Source organism: Tamandua tetradactyla, chromosome 3, assembly GCF_023851605.1.
Source record: "Tamandua tetradactyla isolate mTamTet1 chromosome 3, mTamTet1.pri, whole genome shotgun sequence".
Lineage (NCBI taxonomy): Eukaryota > Metazoa > Chordata > Mammalia > Pilosa > Myrmecophagidae > Tamandua > Tamandua tetradactyla.
In genome coordinates this window covers 155,965,997-155,993,699 of record NC_135329.1, presented here as the reverse complement: position 1 = coordinate 155,993,699, position 27,703 = coordinate 155,965,997, and the positions used below count along the sequence as shown (strand labels likewise).

The 27,703-nt window shown below is 35.5% G+C and overlaps 1 protein-coding gene, 1 long non-coding RNA gene and 1 other non-coding gene across 8 annotated transcripts in view; 1 reads left to right on the top strand and 2 right to left on the bottom strand.

Annotated features, from left to right (window-relative positions):
* Positions 1-7,433, top strand: part of LOC143677848 (uncharacterized) — a 191,730-nt gene extending 184,297 nt beyond the window's left edge. For 3 of the 6 annotated variants that reach the window (XR_013172940.1, XR_013172937.1, XR_013172946.1), the window contains one exon: positions 1,688-1,982. This is a non-coding gene — a long non-coding RNA (uncharacterized LOC143677848). Of the gene's footprint in view, positions 1-1,687; positions 1,983-7,256 lie in introns of those variants that run through there. The other 3 variants (XR_013172941.1, XR_013172947.1, XR_013172944.1) reach the window with 2 other exon arrangements.
* DUSP19 (dual specificity phosphatase 19) lies at positions 759-27,233 on the bottom strand. Its single transcript, XM_077154377.1, has 4 exons — positions 26,842-27,233; positions 19,702-19,748; positions 10,043-10,195; positions 759-1,849 (listed from the first exon to the last, which is right to left on the bottom strand). The coding sequence occupies exons 1-4, from the start codon at positions 27,065-27,067 to the stop codon at positions 1,613-1,615; spliced, it is 663 nt and encodes a 220-aa protein (XP_077010492.1). The 5' UTR covers positions 27,068-27,233; the 3' UTR covers positions 759-1,612.
* On the bottom strand, positions 26,058-26,161 carry LOC143678515 (U6 spliceosomal RNA). The gene has a single exon (XR_013173314.1). It is a non-coding gene; the product is annotated as a U6 spliceosomal RNA (small nuclear RNA).
* Positions 27,234-27,703: the final 470 nt, after the last annotated feature.

Sequence of the window (27,703 nt, the reverse complement as noted above, 5' to 3'; positions counted from 1 at the left end):
TAAGTCATGGAAGACTAGTTGAAAGCTATTAAATAAATTCTGTCTCAGACACTATATTTCTAAAATACTCTGTTCTAGTTTGCTAGATGCCAGAATGCAACACACCAGAGACGGATTGGCTTTAAATAAAAGGGGATTTATTTTGTTGGTTCTTCAGAGGAAAGGCAGCTAACTTTCCACTGAGGTTCTTTCTTACGTGGAATGCACAGGATGGTCTCTGCAGGTCTTCTCTCCAGGCCCCTGGGTTCTAACAACTTTCCCCGGGGTGACTTCTTTCTGCATCTCCAAAAGCCTGGGCTGAGCTGCTAGTGCTGAGATGAGGAATGCCCAGCTGCTAGACTGTGCTACGTTGCCCTCTCTCATTTAAGCACCAGCCAATTAAGTCAAACATCACTCATTGCAGCAGACATGCCTCCTTGCCGACTGCAGATGTAATTAGCAACAGATGAGGTTCAAGTACCATTGGCTTGTGTCGCAGCAACAAAATTAGGTATGCTCACCTGGCCAAGTTGACAACTGAATCTAACTAACACATACTCTTTCTTCTGAAAAATACAAAGCTTATCTTTAAGCAAATTTATTATTTACAGAGTTCAGTCTTGCCAATATAGAGACAAAATTAAAGCAAAAAAATATTCAAAGCCTCTTGTCAGAAATGGAACTACAAATAATTTTAGGTCCCCAAACAACTTATTTTAAATTTCTGACAAAATCATAACTCTTCTTTCCCTAAAAAGAATTTCTCTGGTACAGAAGAGTACTGAAACAGAAAACCAGTAACTTTATTTGATTCAACAAATTAGGTTTAAAAAAGCAATCTTTCAGAATAAAATATTTCCCACACATCCAAGGAGACCAAAAATCGTGACATCATACCCAAAAGCAGGATGCAAGGAACAAAAATACATGAAGTCAGAGACTAGATCACCTAATTAAAGAACTATAAGAGAAAGTATCCATATATACATTTAAGGGGGGGGGGTGGATGCAGGAGATGGAATTAAATTTAAAAGTGAAAAGAGATTATGTTTCATAAGAGGATAAAAAATTTGGTGATTATTATAACCACTATATAAATACAGTGTAAACCTTCCGATTCTCTTTAACCTTCATTATCTCTGTGGGGAGGTTTATGTTATCCATTTTTAATCTTGAGAAGATTCTTTGCAAAGAAATTTATCCCCCTCTAAAATTGTAACTCAAGTAGTATTTCAAATTTTTTTCTTTCATGAAAACAGTCGCTAGAATAGAAAAAAATACCAAAAGACTTCATAAACTAATTTATTCTTCCCAAGCTCTAGTATAAATTTTATTTTATTTTTTCTAGTATAAATTTTAAATCTAAACTTTTTTCTTCTACAGAGATCACTGATTGCTAATGCATTATTATTTTCCTTTAACAATTCAAAGAAGCATTTAGTCACTAATTATAATATAAATAAAAAGTAGTATAATTTAAAAATGCATTTACACACTAACTCAAGACAAAGTGACCTTCTTTTATACTTGAAAGAAAGAAATTTTTACTAGTCTATTTTCCAAAAAAAAAAAAAAGGTAACTATAGAGGCCAATTTATAAATTACAGTTATCCTTCATCTTCTAGAATGAAGTTTATGAATTATCGCCTTCTAATTCCTGTATTTTGTCACAATCATTGCCTTCTTTGCTCTCTTGATATGTACGAAGCTGCTCCATGAAGCCAGTATTTGGACATATGGAAGGTCTTGCATTTTTCACCAAAGAGAAAGCACTGTTAAATGAGATTTCTTCAGAATTCATCAGGAAGCCAATTACAACTGCAGCAGCCCTGGAAACTCCAGCATTACAATGAACAAGAACCACTCCATCCTGCAACAAAATAATACAAAATTCTTCACTTTCATTTGAGAAAGTTTTATTAAATCAACTAGATATAACCATGCTTCTTAAAATTATAAAATAAAAATATTCAGCAAATATCTCCTTAAATTATCAAAATAAAATTCATTGTAAGCAGTGAATGAAAAATAAGTCAACCTCCTTTCTTTCTAGAATTGAAATGCTTTCATGAGGAGTTTCGGAATTATGAAACAGTATCTTTTAGCAAACTGCAGCTCTTGTAAAGTACACACAAAAGCCTAGTAATTTAGTAGCCAGGTGTATCCAAATAAGAGGAAAAATTAGAGAATAAATGTGGAAATGTAAATAAAACCATAACTATAAAAAACAGAAAGCCAGAGACATTGCAGGTTCAGATCATGTTCTGACAAAGAAACCAGTATTGGCTTGGAAGTCTACATGTAAAATGATCAGCTAGGAAAAAATTTTCTAATCCCCTGGCTAGATTTCATTCTGGAGGAAAGTAACTTTAAAAATATTTAAACTTCTATGGTAGTAAAATGACAACACAAATAGCTCATAACAATGTGAAGTGGAAAAGGTAATGAGACACCAGGATGAGGTCAATAACTGAAAAACGTTTCAGGTGACTAGCAAATGATACTTTACAAGTGAAAAAGGACACAGTGCAAGACCAGTGATGATGGGGGCAATTCTGCATTAATAATGAATGTGATAGATCTGATGGAACAGTGTTGATAGAGCTTGGCCTATCTCAACCTTTTAAAATGTTAATGATCTAAATGAAATGTAGTGAATAATAAGCATCCCCTACCGAATTAGACCTTTTAGTTACCTCATTACCTGATTCTTTCTTTGGTACCACACAAAGAGAAGTGGGAACAAGGGAAGGAAAACAAAAAAGGTACTGCTGTAAACTCTCTACCCAAGGCATGCATTAACAATACTATTACTATGACTTGTTGGCTCATTTTACTTTTGGAAGGCAGTTATCTCAGGTTAATAAATCTATTGCAAAATTCTTGTCCAAAATGAACTGACATTAGTGAATAAACTTGGAATATTTCACTGGTAACAGAGACCATCAGGAGATAGAAATACGGTAAGATATTGGGTAATTGGAGCTGAAGGGATACTGATTGTGCAACAGGACTGAATATAAAAACTCAGAAATGGACAGCACAATACTACCTAACTGTAATACAATTATGTTAAAACCCTGAATGAAGCTGCATGTGAGAATGATAGAGGGAGGAGGACTGGGGGCATAAATGAAATCACAAAGAGAGCTGGACGATAAAGATTGAGATGGTATAAACTAGGAATGCCTGAGTGTATAATAATAGTGACTAAATGTACGAATTTTAAAAATGTTTGTGCTTGAGGAAGAACAACGGAATGTCATTACTGCAGGGTGCTGAAAATAGATGGTAATTAATATTTTAAAATCTCACCTTATGTGTGAGACTAAAGCAAAAAATATTTAGTTGGTACAAAATTTATGTTTTGACTAGTGCATTTCCTAATTTAACTTATGTACATAGCTTGATTGAATACCATAAGTACTTGGAATCTCAGGTAGGACATGAGATTTTGTTGGTTTGTCCAGAGTGATGCCCCGATGAATCCCAGAGTGATTTGATCAGTGACTGGAAAAGTATTTGCAAAGTCCCCATTGGGGAATGGTGAGAACAGGAAAAAATTCAGCTTCCCCAAGTTGAATTCTTGATATTCTCACAAGCAGTGGGGACAATCAAAGCTATAGGCTGAGCCCCCAGTCTTGGGGTTTGTTTATATGAAACTTAACCCCTCAAAGGATAGGTCAAGTCTACTTAAAATTTAGGCCTAAGAGTCACCCCCAAGAGAGCCTCTTTTGTTGCTCAGATGTGGCCCCTCTCTCCAGCCAACACAACAAGCAAACTCACCACCCTCCCCTGTCTACATGGGACATGACTCCCAGGGGTGTGGACCTTCCTGGCAACATGGGACAGAAATCCTGGAATGAGCTGAGACTCAGCATCAAGGGATTGAGAAAACCTTTTTGACCAAAAGGGGGAAGAGGGAAATGAGACAAAGTGTCAATGGCTGAGAGATTCCAAACAGAGTCGAGAGGTTATCCTAGAGGTTATTCTTATGCATTAAGTAGATATCACCTTGTTATTCAAGATGTAATGGAGAGGCTGTAGGGAACTGCCTGAAAATGTAGAGCTGTGTTCCAGTAGCCATGTTTCTTGATGCTGATTGAATAATGATAAAGCTTTCACAATGTGACTGTGTGATTGTGAAAACCTTGTGTCTGATGCTCCCTTTATCTACTATGTCAACAGATGAGTAGAACATATGGAATAAAAATAAATAATAGGGAGAACAAATGTTAAAATAAATTTAGTTTGAAATGCTAGTGATCAATGAAAGCAAGGGGTAAGGGATATGGTATGTATAATCTTTTTTTTCCCCTCTGTTATCATTTTATTTCTTTTTCTGTTGTCTTTTTATTTCTTTTTCTGAATTGATGCAAATGTTCTAAGAAATGATGAATATGCAACTATGTGATGATATTGAGAATTACTGATTATATATGTAGAATGGAATGATATGTTAATGTTTTTGTTTGTTCTTAATTTTTTTAGGTAATAAATAAATAAAATTAAAAAAAATTCTTGTCCAAGATCTATTGTAAAAAATTTGCAAATGCATCTCTTTTTAGAAAGTCAGATGATCAACAACAAAATTAGGTAGTATTTTGAAAATCCTCAGATCAAAGACAATTTCAATTATTTTTATAGATATTCATTACTCATTTCCAAATTTTAACTGTTTCTGTACAAGAAAAGGCAAACAAAAAATATTCACTATATACATGTGAAATTTTTTCACTCTGTTAATAAGATCTTATTCTACAAGACATGACATTTTAAAACTATATTACAATAACTGAACTTTTAATTCAAAACAAATTCAGTATACATTTCAAAGAAGCTGGCAGTCAGTAACAAGTAAGAATTACACGTCAATGTCATTGTAAATATTTCCGAGATACATAGTAATCATCTCTATTTTGATCAATACATAAGCCTTTGAGAATAAAACTAGCTTTATTTTTCATCTTACACACAGTGAGCCCAATGTTAGCTAATATTTAAAAGTTAGTCTTATTTTCATCTCTTACAACTTTCTGTATGTAACAGCTGCTTTTTTATGGCCTTTGAATTTACTTACTTTCTGTCTTATTATTATTTTTTATGCATGATAATATACTTGAAAGTACTTGCAGAAAAATTATTGGCTTAACATCTCCTTTCCAGTTCTCAAAATAGTTACAATTATATCACTTATAAAGCAATATTTTCCTTTGCACGTGCTGCTGTCCTCTACCAAGAAGACTATTTCTCCTCTTCTTGGCCCAGCTAACTCTGGCTTCTCAAGAATCCTGACTCAATGAGATGAGGGCAAGAGAAACATATTAGTTACTTTTGCATGCCAAGGACTTAGTGCAATGCATGACACATAATAAATATTCCATAAATGTTTTCTGGTGAATACATTAATTTTGTTCTGCATTTTTGAGAGGAAAGCATTCTCTCAAGAATTCAGGTCACCATTTTGCTAAGGATAAATAGTAATTTTATTGTGGTGTTTCCATTTTATAGTTTTCTTTGTTTTTGTGCTAGTGAATAGCTTTTCAGTTAGATTGCAAACTTCACAAGCACAGCAATGTGTCTCCTTTACATCTTCCCAGAATAAGTAAAATTGTTGACAGATTGAGCCAAGTTCAGATCTTCTTCCTGGTACATAATTTCCCAACAAAACTTCACCATATGTAGTCTGCAAACAGCTCGATAACAGCCTACAAGATAAGTAGGTTGTGATGGGATAAAAATCAGCTACATTACTAAATATACTATTTAGTTCAACTGATGTTGTTTTGTTTTCTTTTTCATAACCATAATCTTTTGATGAATGAAGTGACATCTTGATTTCTATTCAGCTACAAGCTCCTTATCTGACTGAGAGCTGGCGGCAAACTGTAATACTTTGTGTAGCACAGCTCAGAACAGTCCACTGATGATTATGCATACTAACAGAAAGAAATATTAATATAACAATTAAAAAACAGTGGAGAGTAAAATATCTTGAAGCTAACTGGGAGAAACATCTGTGAACTTAGTGAATTTAGGTATTTATTTAGACTCATAATATTCCTCTAATGAAAGTTTATTTACATTGAGCAAAAAAAAAAAATGGTAAGAGCTTACATGTCTCATAATAGGGAATTAGATATATAAATTAAAGAATCTCCAATTACCAGAATACTATGCAGAAATTTAAAATTATTTGATATCATTCAGTATAAAACCAGACCATAAAAGAGTGTGAATTATACATGATAGTATTTTATTTTTAAATGTATATCCACTTTAATATAAAACACAAATAAATAACTGAGATGAATAAAAAAATAAAGGTTTAGGAAAATATATCAAAATGCTAACAGTGGTTCCAACTAAGTGGTGGGAGTAAGGGTTGTTTAATTTTTATTTTTCTGTATTTTCTAATTTTTCTACAATGAACATAGATTACTTACATAATATTTAAAAATCACATTTACAGAATAAAAATAATAAAGTAAACAAAGAACAGTAAATACATGCTTCCATACTAACAAATAATAACAATTTTCCCATAAAGAGAGGGACCAAGTAAATTTTACTTCCTAAAATAACTTCTGAGGCTATAGAAGTTACCATGACTAATTCTTTCTGTGTGTATTTCTGTTCTTTTAGAAATAAACATAACAAAATGATGTATGAAGCAGAGATAATAAAAAGTCAAAGAAAGAAAACAAATAGGATATTATAAGTACAGAAGGGAAATGAGGAAATACATGGAAAAATGGAAGATACTCCATCTGACAGTACAATGTAAAGAGTTAAAGACAACAAGCTGGGCCTAGAAAGATGTTTGAAATAAACAGTTCACAAAGTAATTGAGAATTACTTGTATATAAAAGACATAAAGTCATGACGAAAACTATTCCAAAAAAATAAATGAAGAAAATTCAAGAATTCTGTTGTTGTGATGAACAACCATAATATGTATTCATCTAAATAATAAAGAATTTTCAGGGCAAGGAAGTATTGGCTGAGTTTAAGATTCTGTTATAAACATAAGGCTTGAGAAATTAGAACATTTTGATACATTCTAATATACCTTGTATCTGATACATCTTATTCACTTAGTTGTTTTCTCGGTGGCATCATCTTGTTGACCCAAAGTTTGCTCCACCTTGGCCACCACCTCTGGCCACCTGACTCCCTCAGGCCATTCAGTTTTGCTTGCCTGGGAAGAGTTGGCTCTTTCCCCATGGCAGCCACCGTGCAGACAGGCACACCCTGAGTTCTTGTTTCTCTTGCAGCTTCTGAATCTGAATGAACTGTCACATCACAGGACTTCGGACTTGGCTTCCAAGTGTCTGCCGGAAGTCATGGAATTCTGTAACCTGGAAGTGTGGGGTTAGTTATCTTTCTACGGACAGACTGATGAATGGGAAGCAGGAGCTGACAGAGCCAGCCAGGTAAATTTTCCAGCCAGGTAAATTCTCTTTCTTCTTTCCCAAAGTCTATATTGAAGTACAATTTCTCTGTACTGCCTGTTTAGAGATTTAGGTGTACCTGCTTAGTGAACTGTTGTTTTTCCTCTAATCATTATGAAGTTGTGTTCAGCAGAGTAAATATATCACCTTGCATTGCTTCTCATCCTTCCCTGAATCACTTCCTTTCCTGTCACTCTCACTGCCTAGAGATTGCGACTCTTGAATTAAGCATCAGCTCTTAATCCTTGCATCAAGCTGTTTTTTTAGATAAGCCAAGCTAAAACCTATTTTAATTAACTTTTGGCCTGAATTAAAACACACTTTTTAATTTAAAATAATGTTTTAGAAAACCACTCTATTAGGATATTCAATTTCTTGCTTTTCTTTCTAGATACTATTACCCTCTCCAACTTTTACTTGCAATATATACATATCTTCTAATATTAATTCGAATACGGATGGTGCCTATACTTTTATCATCTCAGGCATAATCTACATCTTCTTAGAAAAGCAGCTAATACAGAAATATTAACATTTTTATTTTTAACACTATTAGCTGGCACACAGGGATTCTGCAAGATAGAGCCTATAAAAATGCTCACAGGAGAACAGAGTAGCCAATATTGTCTTTGAATTTGAATACCATTTCCTTTGCGTACATCCAAATATCTGCTATTGAATAAAGCTAGGGCTGAAAAGTTCTGTATTTTCAGGTAATCCAGCAGAAGAGTACCTAGAACCCAGGACTGTTCTAGGTACTCTTCTGCTGGATTACCTGGAAAATACAGAACTTTTCCATTCAGTAAATACTACTGAATGGAAGGAAAGAAGAAAGAGAGGGAGAGAGAGAAGAAGCAGAGAGGATAGAAAAGAAACTTTTAGACAGAATTCAATCAAACTGGATTTTAGTCCTGACTGAACTATGTGTAGGTGCCCCAGGAAAATGACTACTTCTCTCTGAGACCACTTCTACTTTCGCATTTATTTATCTTACACATTTTATAAAAATTATATATTAACTATAGATGTTGTTTGAAGCTATATTTTTTCAACTTTTTAAAATTTTTATTTAAACTTTTTTTAATTAGAGAAGTTGTAGGTTTACAGACAAATGTAAAAATACAGCATTTCCACAAATACCCCTATTATTAATACTTTTCTTAGTGTAGTACCTTTGTTACAACTGATGAACGAATATTAAAACTGTACTATTAACTACATTTCATAGTTTATATTGGGTGTACTTTTTCTCAGTATACCACCCGTGCTGATCTGAAACTGTTGTGTACCCCAGAAAAGCCATGTTCTTTAATCCTGATTTGATATTGTTGAGTGAGATCTTTTTTGATTAAGTTGTTTCAATGGAGATGTGAAACACAATTGGGTGGGACCTTTTGATTTGGGGGTTTCCATGGAGATATGTCTCCACCCATTCAAGGTGGGGTTGCTTACTCGAGTTCGTTAAGAGAGAATCATTTTGGGAAATGCTTCAGAGCCAACAGAGCCAACATGACAGGGCCAACATGAGACCCAGACATTTGGAGATGCAGAAAGAAGAAAATGTCCCGGGGAAGCTGTTTGAAATGAAAAGCCAAAGGACCAGCAGATACCAGCCACGTGCTTCCATGATCAGGCTTTCTTGAGTCAAGGTATCTCTTCCTGGCTGCCTTAGTTTGGACATTTTTATGGCCTTAGAATTGTAAACTTGTAACATAATAAATTCCCTTATAAAAGTCAACCCATTTCTGGTATATTACATTTTGGCAGCATTGACAAACTAATTATTAACCCCTTGCTTTAGTGTGATACATTTGTTATAATTCATGAAAGAACATTTTTATAATTGCACTAATAACTAAAGTATACTGTTTACACTAGGGTTCACTGTGTTGTACTGTCCTATGTTTTATCCTTTAATTTTTATTCTAGTAACATATGTATGACCTAAAATTTCCCCCTTTAACCACATTCATATATATAATTCACTGTGAAGTTATAATCACTGACAAGAGCTAACCTAGGAGCCTGATTATTCAAGTGTTGCCTTGGATCCAATACCGTGATTGAAGTGTTACATTCTCTGTTAGTCTTTGAAAGTCAGAGAATGGATAGCCTCCGATTAGCATTTTCATACAACATCAGTAAAACAATACATGTTTAACACTTAAAGTGCCCTAAAATTCTATAATTAAACAACACAATCTCTACTTTAACCATTAAATTGAATGCATATTAACCTGTATATTAACAGAACGAAAGCAGTTTTTACCTGATAGTCCACCTGAGGGGAAGTGGTTATAAAATGTCAAAAGAAATCCAACCACATATTTACACAGGAAAATTCAGAAAGTGGAGAATTTTATCTCCTAACATTTCTCAGAAAGGGAAGGAAAGATGTGGAACTGAATTAATGTTGAAAGTAAAAATATCTCATTGGGAAAACAGCAATAGGAGAGCTAAATAATTGTAGGGATTGAATAAAATTTTGTTGGAGAGGAAATATCATAATGGTTCTTTAAAAATTCATTACAAAAAGAATAAAGTTAGGTAATAGAGCCATAATTTTAAAGTTCAATTTTTGAAGAACTGTGGATTGAAATAAAACTTACCTTCATTTTTGCTTGCTCAATAAATTCAAAACATTCTGGAAAATATGATAGGATATTGGTTTCTGGCACATCCAATATAGAAAGACTCTTGTATGTAAAGTCACTGAGGAAAGCATTTTCAACTCCATATGCAACGTTGAGAATATGAGTCACCTTAAAGGGAAGAAACAAATATTTTTTTAAACCTGCATGAACTAGGTTCTCTAAAAAGAGATTGGAATGTTGAGATTCATATCAAGGATACCAAAAAAATTTAAGAATGACCTTAAATTTCCTCCAGGAAGCCTTCTCTGACTATCTCATCCCTTACCAGAACAAGTTGTACTCCTATATACTTGCATAGCATCTTAAACTTATCCTTTATAGCCCTTGCCACTTACAGATTATTTGTCCCCCATTCCCTCCTTGTACTGGAAATATTGTTAGGGGCCATGTTTAGCTACTCACCATTACAGGGAAGCACTGTGAAGGAGCAGAGAGTTTAGCACAGAGAGTGCTTAAAACATATGTTGAATAAATCAATAAATGTCCATATTAAAAAACTTAAGTAGGAGAAGCACATTTTAAAAATATCAGCGTCAGGGCCTCAAACCCAGAGATTCTCATGAAGCAGTCTGTATGAAAAGCTTTGGGAGGATGGACATGAAAGATTTCCCAATAGCCCTCAAATCAGGCCACACAGGCAACCTCCCATTCTATCTGTACGTTCCATCCCCTTTTCTAGAGTCCACCAAGTATGAGCAATGAGCCATATGCAAAGTTCATTAAGAGATCCCAAAGCTACTGATGGCAAAAACTCAGAAATGGATAGCACAATACTACCTAACTGTAATACAATTATGTTAAAACACTGAATGAAGCTGCATGTGAGAATGATAGAGGGAGGAGGGCTGGGGGCACATATGAAATCAGAAAGAAAGATAGACGATAAAAACTGAGATGGTATAATCTAGGAATGCCTAGAATGTATAATGATAGTGACTGAATGTGCAAATTTAAAATATGTTTTTGTATGAGGAAGAACATAGGAATGTCATTACTGCAGGGTATTGAAAATAGTTAATAATTAATATTTTAAAATTTTAACTTATGTGTGAGACTAAAGAAAAAAATGTTCATTTGGTACAAAATTTATATTTTGACTAGTGCATTTCCTAATATATTTTATGCAGACAGCTTAATTGAACACCATGAGTACATGGAACCTTGAGTAGGGCATGAGATTTTGTTGGTTTGTCCAGGGTGATGCCCTGATAAATCCCAGAGTGATTTGAACAGTGAATAAAAAAGCATTTGCAAAGTCCCCTTCGGGGAATGGCAAGAAAGGGGGAAAATTCAACTTCCTCAAGTGGAGAATTCTTGATATTCTCACAAGCAGTGTGGACAACCAAAGCTATAGGCTGAGGCCCCAATCTTGGGGTTTGTTCATATGAAACTTAACCCATCAAGGGACAGGTCAAGCCTACTTAAAATTAGGCCTAAAAGTCACCCCCAAGAGAACCTCTTTTGTTGCTCAGATGTGGCCTCTCTCTCCAGCCAACACAACAAGCAAACTCAATGACCTCCCCATGTCTACGTGGGACATGACTTCCAGGGGTATGGACCTTCCTGGCAACGTGGGACAGAAATCCTAGAATGAGCTGAGACTCACCATTAAGGGACTGAGAAAACCTTCTCGACCAAAAGAGTGAAATGAGACAAAATAAAGTGTCAATGGCTGAGAGATTCCAAACAGAATCCAGAGGTTATCCTGGAGGTTATTCTTATGCATTAAAATATCACCTTGTTAGTAAAGATGTAATGGAGAGGCTGGAGGGAACTGCCTGAAAATGTAGAGCTGTGTTCCAGTAGCCATGTTTCTTGAAGATGATTGTATAATGAAATAGCTTTCACAATGTGACTGTGTGATTGTGAAAACCTTGTGTCTGATGCTCATTTTATCTACCTTATCAACAGATGAGTAAAACAAATAGAATAAACGTAAATAACAGGGGGAACAAATTTTAAAAGAAATTTAGATTGAAATGCTAGTGATCAATGAAAAGGAGGGGTAAGGGGAATGGTATGTATGAAATTTTTTCTGTTGTCTTTTTATTTCTTTTTCTGAATTGATGTAAATGTTCTAAGAATGCTCATGATGATGAATATGCAACCATGTGATGATATTATGAATTACTGATTATATATGTAGAATGGAATGATCATAATAAAAAAGACAAGAGAGATCCCAAAGCTAAAGGGATCAGAAAACTGAGTCAATGTTTCCTGTCATGACAATGCTTCTCACTGTATTCATTCTCATCTGTTAGCATGGTTCTTAGGTTTTTCCTAACCTCAGTACTTTCATTTTACTTATTTCACACACATTTGTCTAGCCCAGCTTCTCTGAGCGATACCCCTACCATCCTCAGATATAGGGCTCTAACAGCGCTCACTCTATCCCCTCAATATGGTTGAATGGATATGGACAACTTAAATGAGGCTGATCACATTATCTTTGGGGACTTAAAAATAGGTTTAAATAACATAAACCTTGGGCAGCATAGGAAAGCCATTTTAAATTATGTGCTCACAAAAGCTGAAAAATTCCTGCTTCCAAGTGAAAAGAATGGAGTAGATGTGCAGAGAGAAGCATGACACCAGTGGGAGACAGGAGTTGGCCTTCCAGTCTCTGGCTCCAGTCCTTAAGTGAGGCTTTACTGCACTCCCTGCCCGTGGGTTCCGGAGATCCCTTTATCATTACAACACAGTATCTTTCCTTGCCCAGGTGGCTCAAATTGATTTATGTGGTTCATCACCAAAAGAATACTGAGTAAGACACTTAGGAAGCCAGACCTGGAGTTAAGCCCTTAACTACATATCTTACAATGCTCTATAGTATACATGATATGTTTTTGCCTTGTCTTCACAAATATATTTTACATTCCAAAGGTCAGGAATGAGGTCTTAGAACTTACAGGAATTTTATGTATATCCATGTTCTATATATCTTTCCTATCACAGGATTATGGAAAAGACTAAATGAGAATTTGGGGAAAACATGTTGAAAAGTCAAAGTACTTTACAAAAATTGGAGCCTATTAAACTATCCAATACCCGGGTAGTTTAGCTATTTGGGAATGCAATTTATATGTACATTGATTGAAAGGTCTGGAGTGACTGGGAAAAGAATTGTACTAAGCCATAGGAGTATTGGTGCTGGGAGACCAGCCTAAATCCTTCTTGTAATAAAGCATACTTCCAAAATTTAGTCACAGAGGTCCTAACAAAGGTTGATATTCAGATGCCCTTCATAACAGGGATGATACCAAAAAACCCTTTATTGAGCACTTAGTATATGCCAGGTTATCTCACATAATCCTTACTTTCAGGCATTATTATTTCCATTTTTAGAAAACATTTATCCTTTGAACTGGTACAAAAATCAGAGCATTAAAAAAGGAAACATTAAGAAATTTTCTTCCCATCCTGTCCCTATCTATTCCATTACTCCCCAACCTAGCAGTAAACACTCTGGTTTCTTATGTGTCTTTTTATAGTCTTTATGCAAATATTTTATTTACTCCCTTTCTTACAAAAAGTCAATACCTTGAGTGTATTTTTTCCCCATTTAAGTATATTCTGGAGATATTTTCATATCAGTGTATAGAGGGCTTTATTGTATCTTTTTTATAGCTATATAGTGTTCTATGGAATAGGTATACTATTGTTTATTTAACCAGTTTCCTATTGATGGACCCATGTTGTTTTCAGTGATTTGCTATTATAAACAATGTTACAATAAATAACTTGGCACTTAGTTTTATATTCCCCATAGTATTTTATTGGGAATACACCAGGCACTCAATGAGCACTATATTAATAAAGCCACTCTTATTACCCTATCTAAACGTTAAAATGAATTCCTACAGTAATTTCTGAAAATGGTCCTCTACAAGAGAGAATTTCTACTAGTTACAGCCAATTTCCCTAAATTCTAAAATATCAGTTTAAAATCTGCAATGCATTTAAGTCACTAGCTGTGTTTTGCAGTATCTTAAAAATTTTTCTACAAACTTTCTATTCAGCTGCTCAGTTATCCTCACCTCCTTCCAGTATTTAACATGGTCACTGTGTAAAAAAGTAGTAGGATTTTTTTTTTAATCTACCCAATTTATTTTACCCTTTGTTCCCCCTATTATTTACTTATTCTTTATTTGTATTTTTTTACTCATCTGTCTATACCCTGGATAAAAGGAACACCAAACACGTTTTCACAATCACACAATCACATTGTAATCTTTATACAATCGTCTTCCAAGAATCATGGCTACTGGAACACAGCTCAACAGTTTTAGGTACTTCTCTCTATCCACTCCAATCACCATAACTAAAAAGGGATATCTATACAATGCCTCCAGGATATCTACAGAATTACCTCCAGGATAACCTCCTGACTCTGCTTGAAATCATCTCTCAGCCACTGAAACTTTATTTTGTCTCATTTCTATCTTCCCCCTTTTGAAAAAGGCTTTCTCAAACCTGTGATGCTGGGTCCTGGCTCATCCCATCCAGAAATCTCATCCCAGGATTTCTGTTCCATGTTGCCAGGGAGATTTACACCCCTGGGAATCATGTCCCACGTAAGGGGGAGAGCAGTGAGGTCACCTACTGAGAGTTGGCTTATAGAGGCCACATCTGAGCAACAAAAGAGGTTTTCTGGGGTGACTCTTGGGCCTAATTTTAAGTAGGCTTAGCCTATCCTTTGCAGGAATAAGTTTCATAGGGGTGAACCCCAAGATCGAGGGCTCGGCCTATTGATCTGATTGTCCCCACTATTTGCAAGAATATCAGGAATTTTCCAAATGGGGAAGTTGAATATTTCCTCCTTCCTCCTCAGTCCCCCAAGGGGACCTTGAAAATACTTCTTGATTCACTGCCCAAATTACTCTGGGATATATTGGGGCATCACACTAACCTGGACAGACCAGCAAGATCTTATGCCCTGTTCAAGATTCCATGTACTTGTGGAATCAACTAAACTGACAATACAAGTTAAATTAGGAAATACACTACCCAAAATATAAATGTTGTACCAAACAAACATCTTTCCCTTTGGTCTCACACAGAAGTTGAAGTTTTAAAATATGGACCATATCATTCTTTACCCTGTATTCTGATTTACCTTAGTCCTATCCAGATCAGCTTCATTTATCGATCTAATTGAAGTCTGATCCCTATTTCAACTTTTCAAACAGTTCCTGTATGGGGTAACACTGACTTTCATAGTTTCAGTGCTCTAACTCTGAGTCTCAGGTGTCACGTAAATATCCAAAGTTTCTGGGAATGACCAGGTTATAAACAAACAGCTCAGTATCTCAGAATTTAGAAATAACAGTTACAATTCCTGAACATATGTGATTGTTGTTAAGAGCTTACAATCTAGAACTCTTTTCAACAGGCCCCAACCTGACAACTCATGCTCTCAACTTCAGTTCACCAAGTTTTTATATTATGTATCATAAGAAGGGAGATAGATGATAAAAACACTACTTAATGAACAAATCATCAGTTTTACTATTTGCCATTTCCACCCTGAGAAATATTCATTTATTAGTATAAGACTTAAAAACTTGTTCTACTTATTTAAAATACCAATTGAAAAGTATACCTGTTGGGAAATACAGTAATTCTCATATCTTTACACAATTCAGGGCCTTTAGTTTTTATTGTCAGATAGTCATTACCACCACAAAGCAAGGATAGCCCAGTTTATACAAAAATGTTCTCAGGTGACAAGGAAAAAGATCAAACCAGGCAACTGGTTAAGTTATTTCCTGTTGCTGAGTTAGTTGCCAGTGTTTAGCACATAAAACTGTTTTGCTTGTATTAAACAATGCACATGGACCCAAGACAGAGTTGCCAGTGATAAACCCCATGTAAGCAAACCAAAATTTTACTTAGTTTCTGATTCTTGTAGGGCTGTGGGTGAAAAAGGTAAATAGGACAGGCCCTTATTCTCTAGAAGTATGCTAAATTACAAAAGAGCAGGAAACATGGTAATTATATAAGACAGAAGGTTTTAAGAGCTGTAGGATAAGAACAAAGAGTTATGGGATGAGAAGGGTGAAAGAGATTATTGAACTCATTCCCCACTGAGAGCCTTCGCATTTGGTATGCTGCCTCAGATGCCTTCCCCTGATCTAAGATGCCTAACTTGGCTATAAGGTTTACATTGAAATGTCATAGCTTCAGAAGGCCCTGGCCTGACTCGTGTTGTCTTCTGCCACTCCTCTTACTGACTTGTTTCTATTCTTTTAGAGAACATATTCTCATCCAAAAGTATTTGAAGAGTAGGGACTTTACTGCTTATTCATGCTATATCTCTTGTACCTAGAGAAGGACTCGGCACAAAGTAGGTACTTAATATTTTCTGAATAGATAAATGTGGAAATTCAAAATGTTATACAATCACTCCAAACATCTTCAAGTGAAGCCATCCCCCTTACAAATCCCATTTACCTCATGTGTGGGGGGCAGGGTTACAATCTTTTTGGCTACTCCCAATCCCTTCTGAGTTGCTTCATTTCCAAAAGTCCTTGCTCATGGAGTCTCATACAAACTGATTATTCCAATTTCTCCCTACTCTGACCCTTGAACATCTGACCTCAGTTTGCTTTTGAACCCCAAGTCAGACCATTAACCTGTACAATGCTGACTTCCATTTTGGCTTAACAGTTCTGTAATCACCTCATCCTCAATAACCTTTGTCACCACTCTACTTCAATCACCCTCCTTCAAGGCCATCATCCATAACTGTTCCAGCTATGATACCATTAATTCAGGCATCCCACTTCTTAACTACAACCTCTTAGTGTTCCAATTCTTTCACTCAATACTTTCAATATACCTCTTCTTTGACTTCACAAAAACCATCAATTCCTTGATCTTTCTACTTTCTTTCTGCATATCAGTGCCCTCGTCTTCATTGCCATTTCTATTAAATTTTTATTTCATGGTCCACCTTGTCAAAAGTTCCTCTGTACCTGTATGTTAACTTCTCACTCTATATGTAGACTGCAAAGCATTGCTGGCAAAAAGACACACAATTTTGCAGGTCATGCTATCATCAGCCAAACTCTCTTGAACCCTCAACAATGTCTAGCAAATGTATTTTCCTAGTTAACTCCCTCCCTCATTCTCCATATCAGCTTTTATATCTTCTCTACTCTCCTAGACTTTCAACTCTACCATTTGTTTCATATTCCCAACAAATGACCTCACTTACTACTTCACAGTAAAGAGTGGAGCCATCACATAGGAACACTCACACCTTATCAAATCTAACTTTGCCTACACATACACCCACACTTTGATCCTACTTTCTTACTACAATAGAGAATGTGCTCCTTCATCCTTTATAAGTTTCATCCCAGTATCCATGCCCAGGGTAACACTGCCTCCTATTTTCTTTGCATCTCCCAGTGGTCATTGTTCTTGCTCTCTTGTATCTTCAATCCCCCTCCCTCTACCATCAACCTTTAAACATGTTCAAGACTCTCCCCTCTTCCTCCCTTGACCTCAACATCAACCAGGTCTCTTCCCAGTCTCCCACCCATATTTTTTTGCTGCCATCATTTTTTCATAGACCCTCACCTTCTCAATACTCAGCAGTCTCGCTTTGGCCTCCAACTTAAATGAAACTGTCCCCACCAAGGTCACCAATCCTTTGTTGTCCCAAGTCCATAGATATAATTTAGTCTCACTACACTTAAATTTGGGGCAGTATCTGACACTGTTGACTCTCTCCTCCTTAAAGTATTCTCCTTTTCTGGTTTCCACACCATCATACCGTTTTTACTTTTTTTTTTACTTTCCTACAACTTCTTTTGTTTTTTCCTTCCCAGTCACCACTGCAAGTTCTTCTTCCTCTAACCATTTCTTCTATGTTAGTTTTACTCAGGCTTCTGCTTTACGCCCTCTTCTCTGCTCACCTAACATCCTTTCCTCAGGAAACTGTACCTATTCCAATGATTTTTATTACTCTATATGCTGATGATTCCTAATATTTTCACCTCTCTGCTGATTTCCAGACCATATATCCACACTATCTATAGGACAACTTTACCTAGATGGCCTGTGGGTAACTGAAATTCAAAATATCATAAACTGAGCTCATACTTCCCCTCCAAAACTACTCCTCTCCATTTGTTCTTTATCACAGGGGATGGCACAACCTAACTTAATCAGCTAAGAAAGCCAGATATCACCTTCTTTCTTCCTTCCCCTTCAACCTCACCCTTCTACCCTGCCATCTAGACAACCTATCACTAAATTGTGAGAAGTCTACCTTCCAAAAACATTCCTCAAATCTATCTACTCCCCCCACTGCAACCTAATTTAAGTCACCATCATCTTTTTCTTAGATCACTGCAATAGCCTCATAACCGGTATCCTCATTTCTAACTCAAGTAGCCCTCCAATCTATTTCCCACACTGCCTCTAAAAAGCAATCTTCCTAAAATGCACATTTGTTTCTGTCACTTCCTCACGTAAAACTTTTTGGTGGCTTCCCACTGCCTTTTGGATTCAGTCCAAACAATTGACTATGGCTGAAATGGCCTTTCGTGATCAAGCCCATACTTACCTCTCTGCTCTTGTGTCTTGCTACCCTCCTTTCTTACACTCTCTATTCCAGTTGTACCAAACTGCTTTTCTGTCCCTGAAAGCATCTCCCTTTCACTTGCTCTGGGCCTTCACATATACCATTCCTACTCTCTGAACACATTTCTGTCTGCTCCCTCTTCACCCTCTTCAGAGCTCAACTTAAACATCAAGCTTCCAGGAAGCTTTCCCTTACCTCTCTATCCCCGACCCCAAACAAACACAACAACAAACAAGGGTGAGGGACATCATCTATGCACTCCTATAGCACCATGCACTTCTCTACAAAAGCACACAGCACACTGTACACAGCTGATTAATTATTTGTCTCTTCTGTTTTCCCCTCTCTATTCCTCCCCTTCCCTCACCATGAGTTTCCTATGAACACAGAAACCTCCTGCATTTAAACCACAGCAATTCCAGGATCTGAAATGGTGCTTACCAAAACAGAAGGTATTAAAAAACGTTTGAGCAAATATTAGAATAAGAAGTAATAAATCATTTCAGTTGTGTCAGGGAGAAGGTGAAATGATATTCGGGAAGCACTAATATGTAAGTTGGGACTCAAAGCATGAATAGGTCTTTGACAAGCAGAGACAAGAAAAGTATTCTCCACTCGGAGGAATTACATGACAGAGGCAAGAAGATGTGCCTTTGAGGTCAGGTTCACAAGGAAAGGGAACAAAGAAGAATATAAAACCAGAAAGCTGGATTACATTGAATTAGGTACTATAATGCAAAAAAACGAGAGCCAAAAAGTTTGAGGCAAAAAAATGCAATTTGCATGCTCTGCCCTTTCAAACAAGAGAATTATATGAACCCTCACTGCATATGGTAATAATTTTTAATTAATAAATTTGATTAGGGACAATAATTTTTGCAATCTTATTAAAATGATAATCAAATATTACTAATTAAACTCCGAAATGTACCAAAGATGGATTGATACAGTTTTTCCTAAATAAATAAAACACTCAAACACTTATAGTAGTTTTGCTTTAAAGCATTTTTTTTACCTTGTGCTTTTTTAGTGTATCCAGATCATGAGCAGCATCTTGTGACCCTATGAAAAAATAAATCATATCACCTTGAACAAAGAAATTAATCATCCTGAGTTTCTATACATATTTCTGGAACAATTCTGTTATTCATTTATTAAAATAAAAAAGTACAAGGACCTCTGCTCAATATTCTGAAGGCAACTTGGGAATATCCCTAAAAAATATTCATCTTAAATATACTCTTTGACTCTGAAATCTCATTTTTAGGAATTTGTCCATAAGTCATGGATGTGGCAAAGATTTAGCTCCAAGGATCTCTGCTGCAGTATTGTTTGTAATGTAAAACAAAAAAAAGCAAAGCCTAAAAATAAGGGCTGATTTAAATATATGGTGGCATGATTATGTAGCAAAATATATGTAGTCATTATAAATGATGTTGGAGAATATGATCTCAATATATTTGTTGATAAGACCAGGTCGCAAAGTACAATCACCCACTTTTGTGATACATACATATATATATGTGTATGTGCTTAAAAATGTGCAGAGGGATACAAAACAAAATGCTAACTGAATTATCTCTGAGAGGAGGGGTACAGGTGATATTTTTTCTTTTTGCTCATTTGCATTTCCTGCAATAAACATTTCTTTTGTAGCTTACAAATGGGTATTAGAAAGGCAGACACTCACAAAATGACCTAGTGCCACCTGGTTTGGGAACACCCAGTAGCTTCTAGTAAATGCTGTTGTTCTATAGGATCCTGCCCACACTCCACGTACCCTTTAAAAGGACTCCATGTCCTTTTATAGTTTCTTCCTGTCAAAGTTGGCTTTCCAGATCTACCAGCTTGGAAACTGACTACAGGTAATAAGCAGTTTCATACAGGAGAATAACTAGTTAAAATAAAGCCCATCATCATCCAGCCACCTCTCTCACATTTCTTCCCACAGGCACACAGGCCAGACCAGGACTAGGCTTTTAGGGAACTAGTGTCTCTTCATCTTACCCCACTTCCTCCAGCCTCAGAGAATGAGCCCCAAAGAGCACGTTAAGTACCAGTCTGCAATGGGAAATTTTATGTTGTATATATGTTTCTACAATTAAAAGAGAGAGAAAAACTAAAGAGATAATGACAATTAAATCTAACACATGACCCTGGACTGGATCTAATAATGGAGGAGAAAATGCCATAAAGGATATTACTGAGTTGAAAAGAATGGAACATAGGCTATATGCTTTATATCAGTGTTAAATTTCTTGAACTTGGTAATTGTACTTAATAAGGTTACATAAGTGAAAATCATTGTTCTTAGGAAATACACATGGTAATATTAAGTATTCAAGGTACATGATATAAGCAAGAGAGAGAATGATGTACAGTAAAATATTACAAGTTGGTAAATCTGGGTATCTGGGTAGGGGATATTTTGGAGTTCTCTGCGTTGGTTTTGTATTATTTTTGCATATGTCCTGCAACTTTGAAACTATTTCAAAATTAAAAAATAAAGCAAGCTTATTTATGTAGCAGAGAAGCAAAGCCTACCTATCGTTATGCCTAAGAATTACTTCCAAAGGACCTCTTTTGTTGCTCAGATGTAGCCTCTCTCTCTCTAAGCCCAACTCTGCAAGTGAAATCATCACCCTCCCCACTAGATGGAACATGACATCCAGGCATGAAAGTCTCCGTGGCAACATGGGATATGACTTCCAAGGATTAGCCTGGCCCTGGCACTGTGAGATGGATAATGCCTTCCTGATCAAAGGGGGGAAAGAATTATAACAAAATAAGGTATCAGTGGCAGAGAGCTCAAATTGTCAGGAGGCTATTCTTATGCCAGCTTCATCCAGATATTGCTAATTACCGTGGATGGCTTGCCAAACCCTAATCAAAACCATTCCTGCCAACCCTAAAGAAAACCTAGGCTTCTATCTGAGATTCTACAAAGGTTCCTTGTATTATTACTTTCCAGAAACCTACAACCTCCAGATAGTTCCTAGGCCAAATAAGTTTTGAAACACAAAGCAGCCAACCTCTCCAGGAAAAGTTCACCCCGTATCCCACATATCCCATATAATCAACAGCCCTTTTCAACATGAAAAAGTTAGAATGGGAATAGCCCCAATGCCCCTAAAGATTGGGAGAAAGATCAAAGGAGAAGGTGGAGTTATAACAGAGAAGATAGGATTTAACAAATGAGTATGATTGCTAAATTATTATATTGATATTTCTATTAGTCTCCAGTATCTTGGAGCAGTTAGAAGGAAAAACTTAAACTTTGGAATTGTAACCCATACCAAACTCTGAAATGTGTTCTATAACTAATTGTTGTAGTATGCTTTGAAAGTTACTGCTTTTTTGTATATATGTTATCTTTCACAATAAAAAGAAAGCAAATTATGCAATTGAAAATCAATACATTTACTATTTAATGATTTCAAGAATTATACTTTCCTGAATTAAGTCCTATTTCTAACAAAAGCATTTTTCTTATCTGGGAAATCAGCCAGCTTCTATTAAGTGATTTTAGGTGGCTGCTTACAGAAAGTTCCTGGATTCATATGCACATAAAAAAGCCAGGAGGTACGCTGTTTGGCCATTATTCTCTTCATAATACCAAGCTCTCAGAATCCTCCCTGAGCCCACATCCAGCTTTATACATCTTAAGAGTTAGCCTATGAAAATATTAACATTTTTTAAAGCTGGATGGTGCATACATGTCTATTATATTATTTTTTATAATTGTTGTAATACTTAAAGTATAAAGAAAAATTGCTCAGTTTTCTGTAGGAAGTCTTAACCATCTTCAGAGGGTAGGAAATGGGTTCAAATAATTTTATTAACACTTTAGTTTAATATGATACAATGGAATGCATATCATATTCTAAATTACTCTGCCTATTACTTAAAATAACAAAAAACTGAAACATGACTTAAATGAAACGCTTTCTCTTTTTGTACCTGAGACTGTCATTATTACAAATATTTATGAGAGCAGGATGCTTTGATCATTTCTGTAAACAAAGCAAAGCAAAACACAGCAACAACACGAATTGCAAATACAGAACAAGTAAATACTTTTACAGCACTGGCTATTATATTTTAAAAATAACTTCAAGGATATAGATAAATTGATAAAAATTTAGTATACTTGAGACAAAAAAAGAAACGCAACTTCCCTGCTCTGCCTTTTCAAACAATAAGAAAATTATATGAATGTTCACTGCGTGTGGAAACAAATTAAGTCAGTACAAATGAACTGTACGTAAAATTGCACCAAATAGTTGGTAATAATCAGTTCAAGTTTATTCTCTCTAGATTACATAAATAAACATCAGCGTCTCGTATTTAAATGGATTTTTTGTGTGGCAGTCTTGTGTTATATTTCAACTGGAAAAGCACCTTTCATTAAAAGAAATAAACACTGTAAATCATATGAAAGTCTGTCATTTTTTAAAACCTTTATTTTGAAAAAGTCAAATGTCATTATACTTTTCTAAATTATCTTAATCTAGATTAGAAAACAAGTATTACTTTTAAGATGATGATTTTGGTAGCTGTTACGTGAATCTATAAATGTGTTAAAAATTCACAGAACTGAATATAAAGAAGGTCAATTTTACTGCATGATAAAAAATAACTTTCACAAGTGATGAATAGGAATTCAACTAAACAAGGAGGTCTTAATAATAACTATTTACAATTATATTTTATATTGACAGTTATAAACCACTCTAATATTTATCAGACAAGGATATTTTAGAAATGTTACAGATGACAAATGAGTATGGGTGTTGAATCATTATACTGATATTTCTTTTAGTCTCCAGTACCTTAGACCAGCTAGAAGTAAAAACCTAAAATCATGGAATTGTAACCCATACCAAACTCTGAAATCTGTTCTCAACGAACTGTTGCAATGTACTTGGAAATTTATTGCTTTTTTGTATATGTATTATTTTTCACAAAGAAAAAGGAAAAAAAAGGAGGAGTATAACAAGAGAAGATAGGATTTAACAAACGAGTGTGACTGCTGAATCATTATATTGCTATTTCTTTTGGTCTCCAGTGTCTGGAGCAGCTGGAAGAAGAAATGAAAAATCATGGATCTGTAATCCTCACCAAACTTTAAAATCTGTTCTAAAACTACTTATTAAAATGTACTTGGAAATGTATTGCTTTTTTGTATATATGTTATATTTCACAATTAAGAAATGTTAAAAAAAAAAAGAAATGTTACAGATGAGGCAACTTCATTTACAAAGAATATATATTAAGTGTTATTGGAGTTGGGATTTTTAACGAGTTCAAGTTTTACAATCATAGTATAATATGTACCATAAAATACAGCCTACATAAGATCTCTAGAATCTTGTTTCTATTTGCTAAGAAATCCTCTTTATGAAAATAACAAATACTGTACAAATTCTAATACAGCACATCTTAATTAACAAGTTACTATTTTTATCATCTCAAAAACAGCAAGACATTTCATTACTGAAGAGGGCAATAAATATATTCCAAAGAGAATTGTTTTATTTGAGAAAATCTGTAGAAGTAAATATTCATAAAGGGATAGAAAAAGGAGCTTGAATCCTTATAATAGGATTAAGTAACATAATATTTATGAAAGAATTTTATAAAATAAAGAGCCATACAAGTATCAAGTATTATCCGTCTCAAAAATACTGATCTTCCTAGATTTCAGAAATCCTCTATTAATGGCCTCATAAAGGATCCTAAACTTTCACCTATAATTGAACAGAAGATCTAGAAATTTCACCAGTAGGGACTTCTTAACAGAATGGATCTAACAAATTGAGTATTTTAACTACTCAAAATAATTGGAAATTTCTATTTTTACAAACCAAGTTGGAGTTAAGAAAAATTCTAGTGACATTTGTTGTAAAAATATAAGTTGGAAAGCTTAAGGACAAAAATGCTCATTTACTAAGATTTTTTTATCTACCCTTACGTAGATCAAGGACCTTTGTAAGATTTTTGAAATGCAGTAACTTGTTTGAATTTATAAACTAAGTGAAAAAGAGATACTATATTTTATAAGCTCTTCATTTTCTTTATTCTCCATTTAAAAAAAAAATTATTTTGACATACAGTGCTGGGAGGGAACTGTGTTGCTTTCAGGAGGTAGAGGGAGCTGTAAAAAACAGAAGTCAACACCCCGGCCCCAGAGAAGAGACAGCCGTTGCATCATTCATGTAGAAGAACTTTAGATGTTATGGCCCATGGGTCCCTCAGGAATAAGGCACTCGTAACTAGGAAGAAAATGGTCGATCTCTCTTTCAGAATACAGGAGGTTGGGCCTGATGGAAATATCTAATTTCCGGGTCCAGAAAGGAGATCATTTAAGCACTAATTTTAGAAGTCCTTCTCAGGACTTTTCCAAATTTCTGGGGTGGGTTCCAACCCCAATCTGAATACACTTCCTTGGCAGGTTCTGTTTGGAAAAGCCTACATAAAAAATAATAATAATAATAACAATAGTGGTAGATAGAATCCTTTATTTTCTCTAATAAAGAAAAAAAAATAATTTAAAAAGAAAGTTCATGAAGGCTCAATAGATGAACACATCTCAAAACTCTACCATAATTATTTTAAACTATTATTACTATAACAGAAGCCAAATAACTGAAAAATATTCCTGGACATATTTTCTTTCCTATATATGGAGAGAGCAAGACCTGGATGAACCTTCTGGCATTGTTAAATGATTCACTGAATTTTTATTGGGCTGCAGAAACTAGTTTGAGACCTCCATTTGGTGAATTTAAAGATAGTCAATGTAACAATTCACCAATATATACTGCAATATCTCATGTGCATACTGCAATTGATTTGTTTCAAAGGACTTTCACAACAACCTCAAGATAACCCTACGAAACAAACAGATACTGTTTTTTTTGGCTTTACAAATGACTTGCTCCTCTAATAAGTTAGTGGCAGGGCAGGGCTGAGGACCTGGGCTACTTGAGGCATTCTTTCATGATGGTGGAAACCAGGGATCAAACTCAGGCTTGATGCCCAGCTGTCATTCACTAGGTGTGTTACCTTGTGAAAGTCACTTAATCAATCTTAAGTCCCAGTTTTCATCTATAAAATGGAGCTGACAATGTCTCCTTTACAGGGTTCTGAATAGGAGTGAGATGCTGTGTGCAAAGCACTAAGCAAAGCACCTGGCTATTTTTGACTCCCCAGTTCAATGCTCCCTCTATTCTCCACTGACTTGAATACATAAATATCGGCAAGTTATTTAAACTTCCTAAGTCTTAATTTCTCTATTCATTAATAAAAAATAATTCAGACTTACCTCAAAGTACTGTTGACTAGTTTTATTTCTGGTTTTTTTTTTTTTTTAACATGGAACGCTTCACGAATTTGCATGTCACGCTTACGCAGGGGACTTGCTAATCTCCGTATCGTCCCAATTTTAGTATATGTGCTGCGGAAGCGAGCACTAGTTTTATTTTTTAAGAACACAATACCACAATCTTGCCAAGCTAATTTTATGCATCTTTATAATCTCGCTTCTTTGGCTATGTGTGGACTATGTAACATTATGGGGACTCGGGATTTTCCATAAGACAAGAATTAATAACATCCTCAAGCTCATAGTTATAAAAAGCCCTCCTCCTATACAGTCCAAAAATAGACACCATGATTGGATGTGGTCACAGAAGGTATTTCATATAACTTGTAACAGCTGAGCAGGCAAAACAAGCACACGATTATTTCAAGAACTAACATTTCTATAACTTTAATTCTTGCCATTTGTAGTTTTGCCTTTTAAACGCATTCCTTTTCATTTGATTTTTTTTTCTTAAAAGGCTATATCTTTTTATAATCCAAGAAAACACAACATCAATGTGTTATCGTCCAGAGAAGTTAGAAAAACAAGAAGAGAGCTCTTCTAAAATTCAGATACCGGTGTCATGTGCTACTAAAATATATGCTTCTTATTGTGGGGACAGAAACGTTTCTTGCAAGCTGATGGAAGTTCATATCCAAAAAAGGAAAACACTTCAACTTTTCTGCAGGACAGCCGATAATACAGGCTTTCATAAATTAAGGTTAAAAAAAAGAGTAAGAAATATGGTTTAAAAGATGCAATGACTTAAGTGCAAATCAATATACTCACCCAGGAGCAACCATGGTTTAATTACACCAACTTGCAGGTCCAAGCTAAGGTCCTGCACATAACCACAACCACCCTCACTGTTCGGCTCTACTTCTTCCACAACATGAATTTTGGCATCTTTCCACGTTTCTATAATTTTCTTTCCAGTTAGCGTTGTCACCCTGGTGCATTGCTTCCTGAGATTATTCCGGGAGAATGCTTTAATTTCCTGGTTAAGGGAGTGCATTACATGAGCAGTAGCCAGGAACTAATACAAGTAAATCTAGCAAGCACAGAGAGGGTGACCTGCTCCTTCCTTATTGCTCCGGTAGCAAATACAGCCCCAGGGGTGTTCTCCCCTCCAGGTTACCGTAGCAGCCACCTGGCTGGAGACTGAGAAGTCCAGCTCGGGTTTTTTCAGTGCTGTAATGAAAGGCGGTATTTGATTGGCCATTGAGAAACGGGCGCCGATTGGATTCTGTTTCTTCTTCCTGCCTGTCGAAAATCTGCGTCTTTCCTACGAGTTCAAGGCGTGCGCTAGGGATGTTTTCGTTATTGCTATTGGCTCTAGTATTATTTATAAGCGGAATTGTAAGATAGAAGACCTGATTGGAGAGAGGTTTGAAATTTCCTCGCTCTTAGAAAGTAGTGATCTTCTGGATATGTTCGATTGGTGTCACTTTTAGTGGCCACGTACGGTAGGAGCTTCTGATTTCGTTAGGCCGGCGGATTCTCCGTGCAAATCTTCCAACTGCGGAGACCCTTTCCTGCCTATCTGCAATTAGGCTGATCGAAGAGAACTATAGCATAAGTTAAAAGTTATTTTTCATTTCCAGGGTCCTTCACACTTTCTTTTTCTGTTGTTACTGCCAAGAGGGACGTT

What these genes read in the sequence shown, in the direction of transcription:
- DUSP19 (XM_077154377.1), bottom strand. Translation starts at nt 27,067, where the DNA reads ATGCACTCCCTTAACCAGGAAATTAAAGCATTCTCCCGGAATAATCTC. An exon ending in TAAACCATGGTTGCTCCTGG is followed by an intron (nt 19,749 to 26,841) that starts GTGAGTATATTG and finishes ATTTTTTCATAG; the next exon opens with GGTCACAAGATGCTGCTCAT. An exon ending in ATACACTAAAAAAGCACAAG is followed by an intron (nt 10,196 to 19,701) that starts GTAAAAAAAATG and finishes CTTCCCTTTAAG; the next exon opens with GTGACTCATATTCTCAACGT.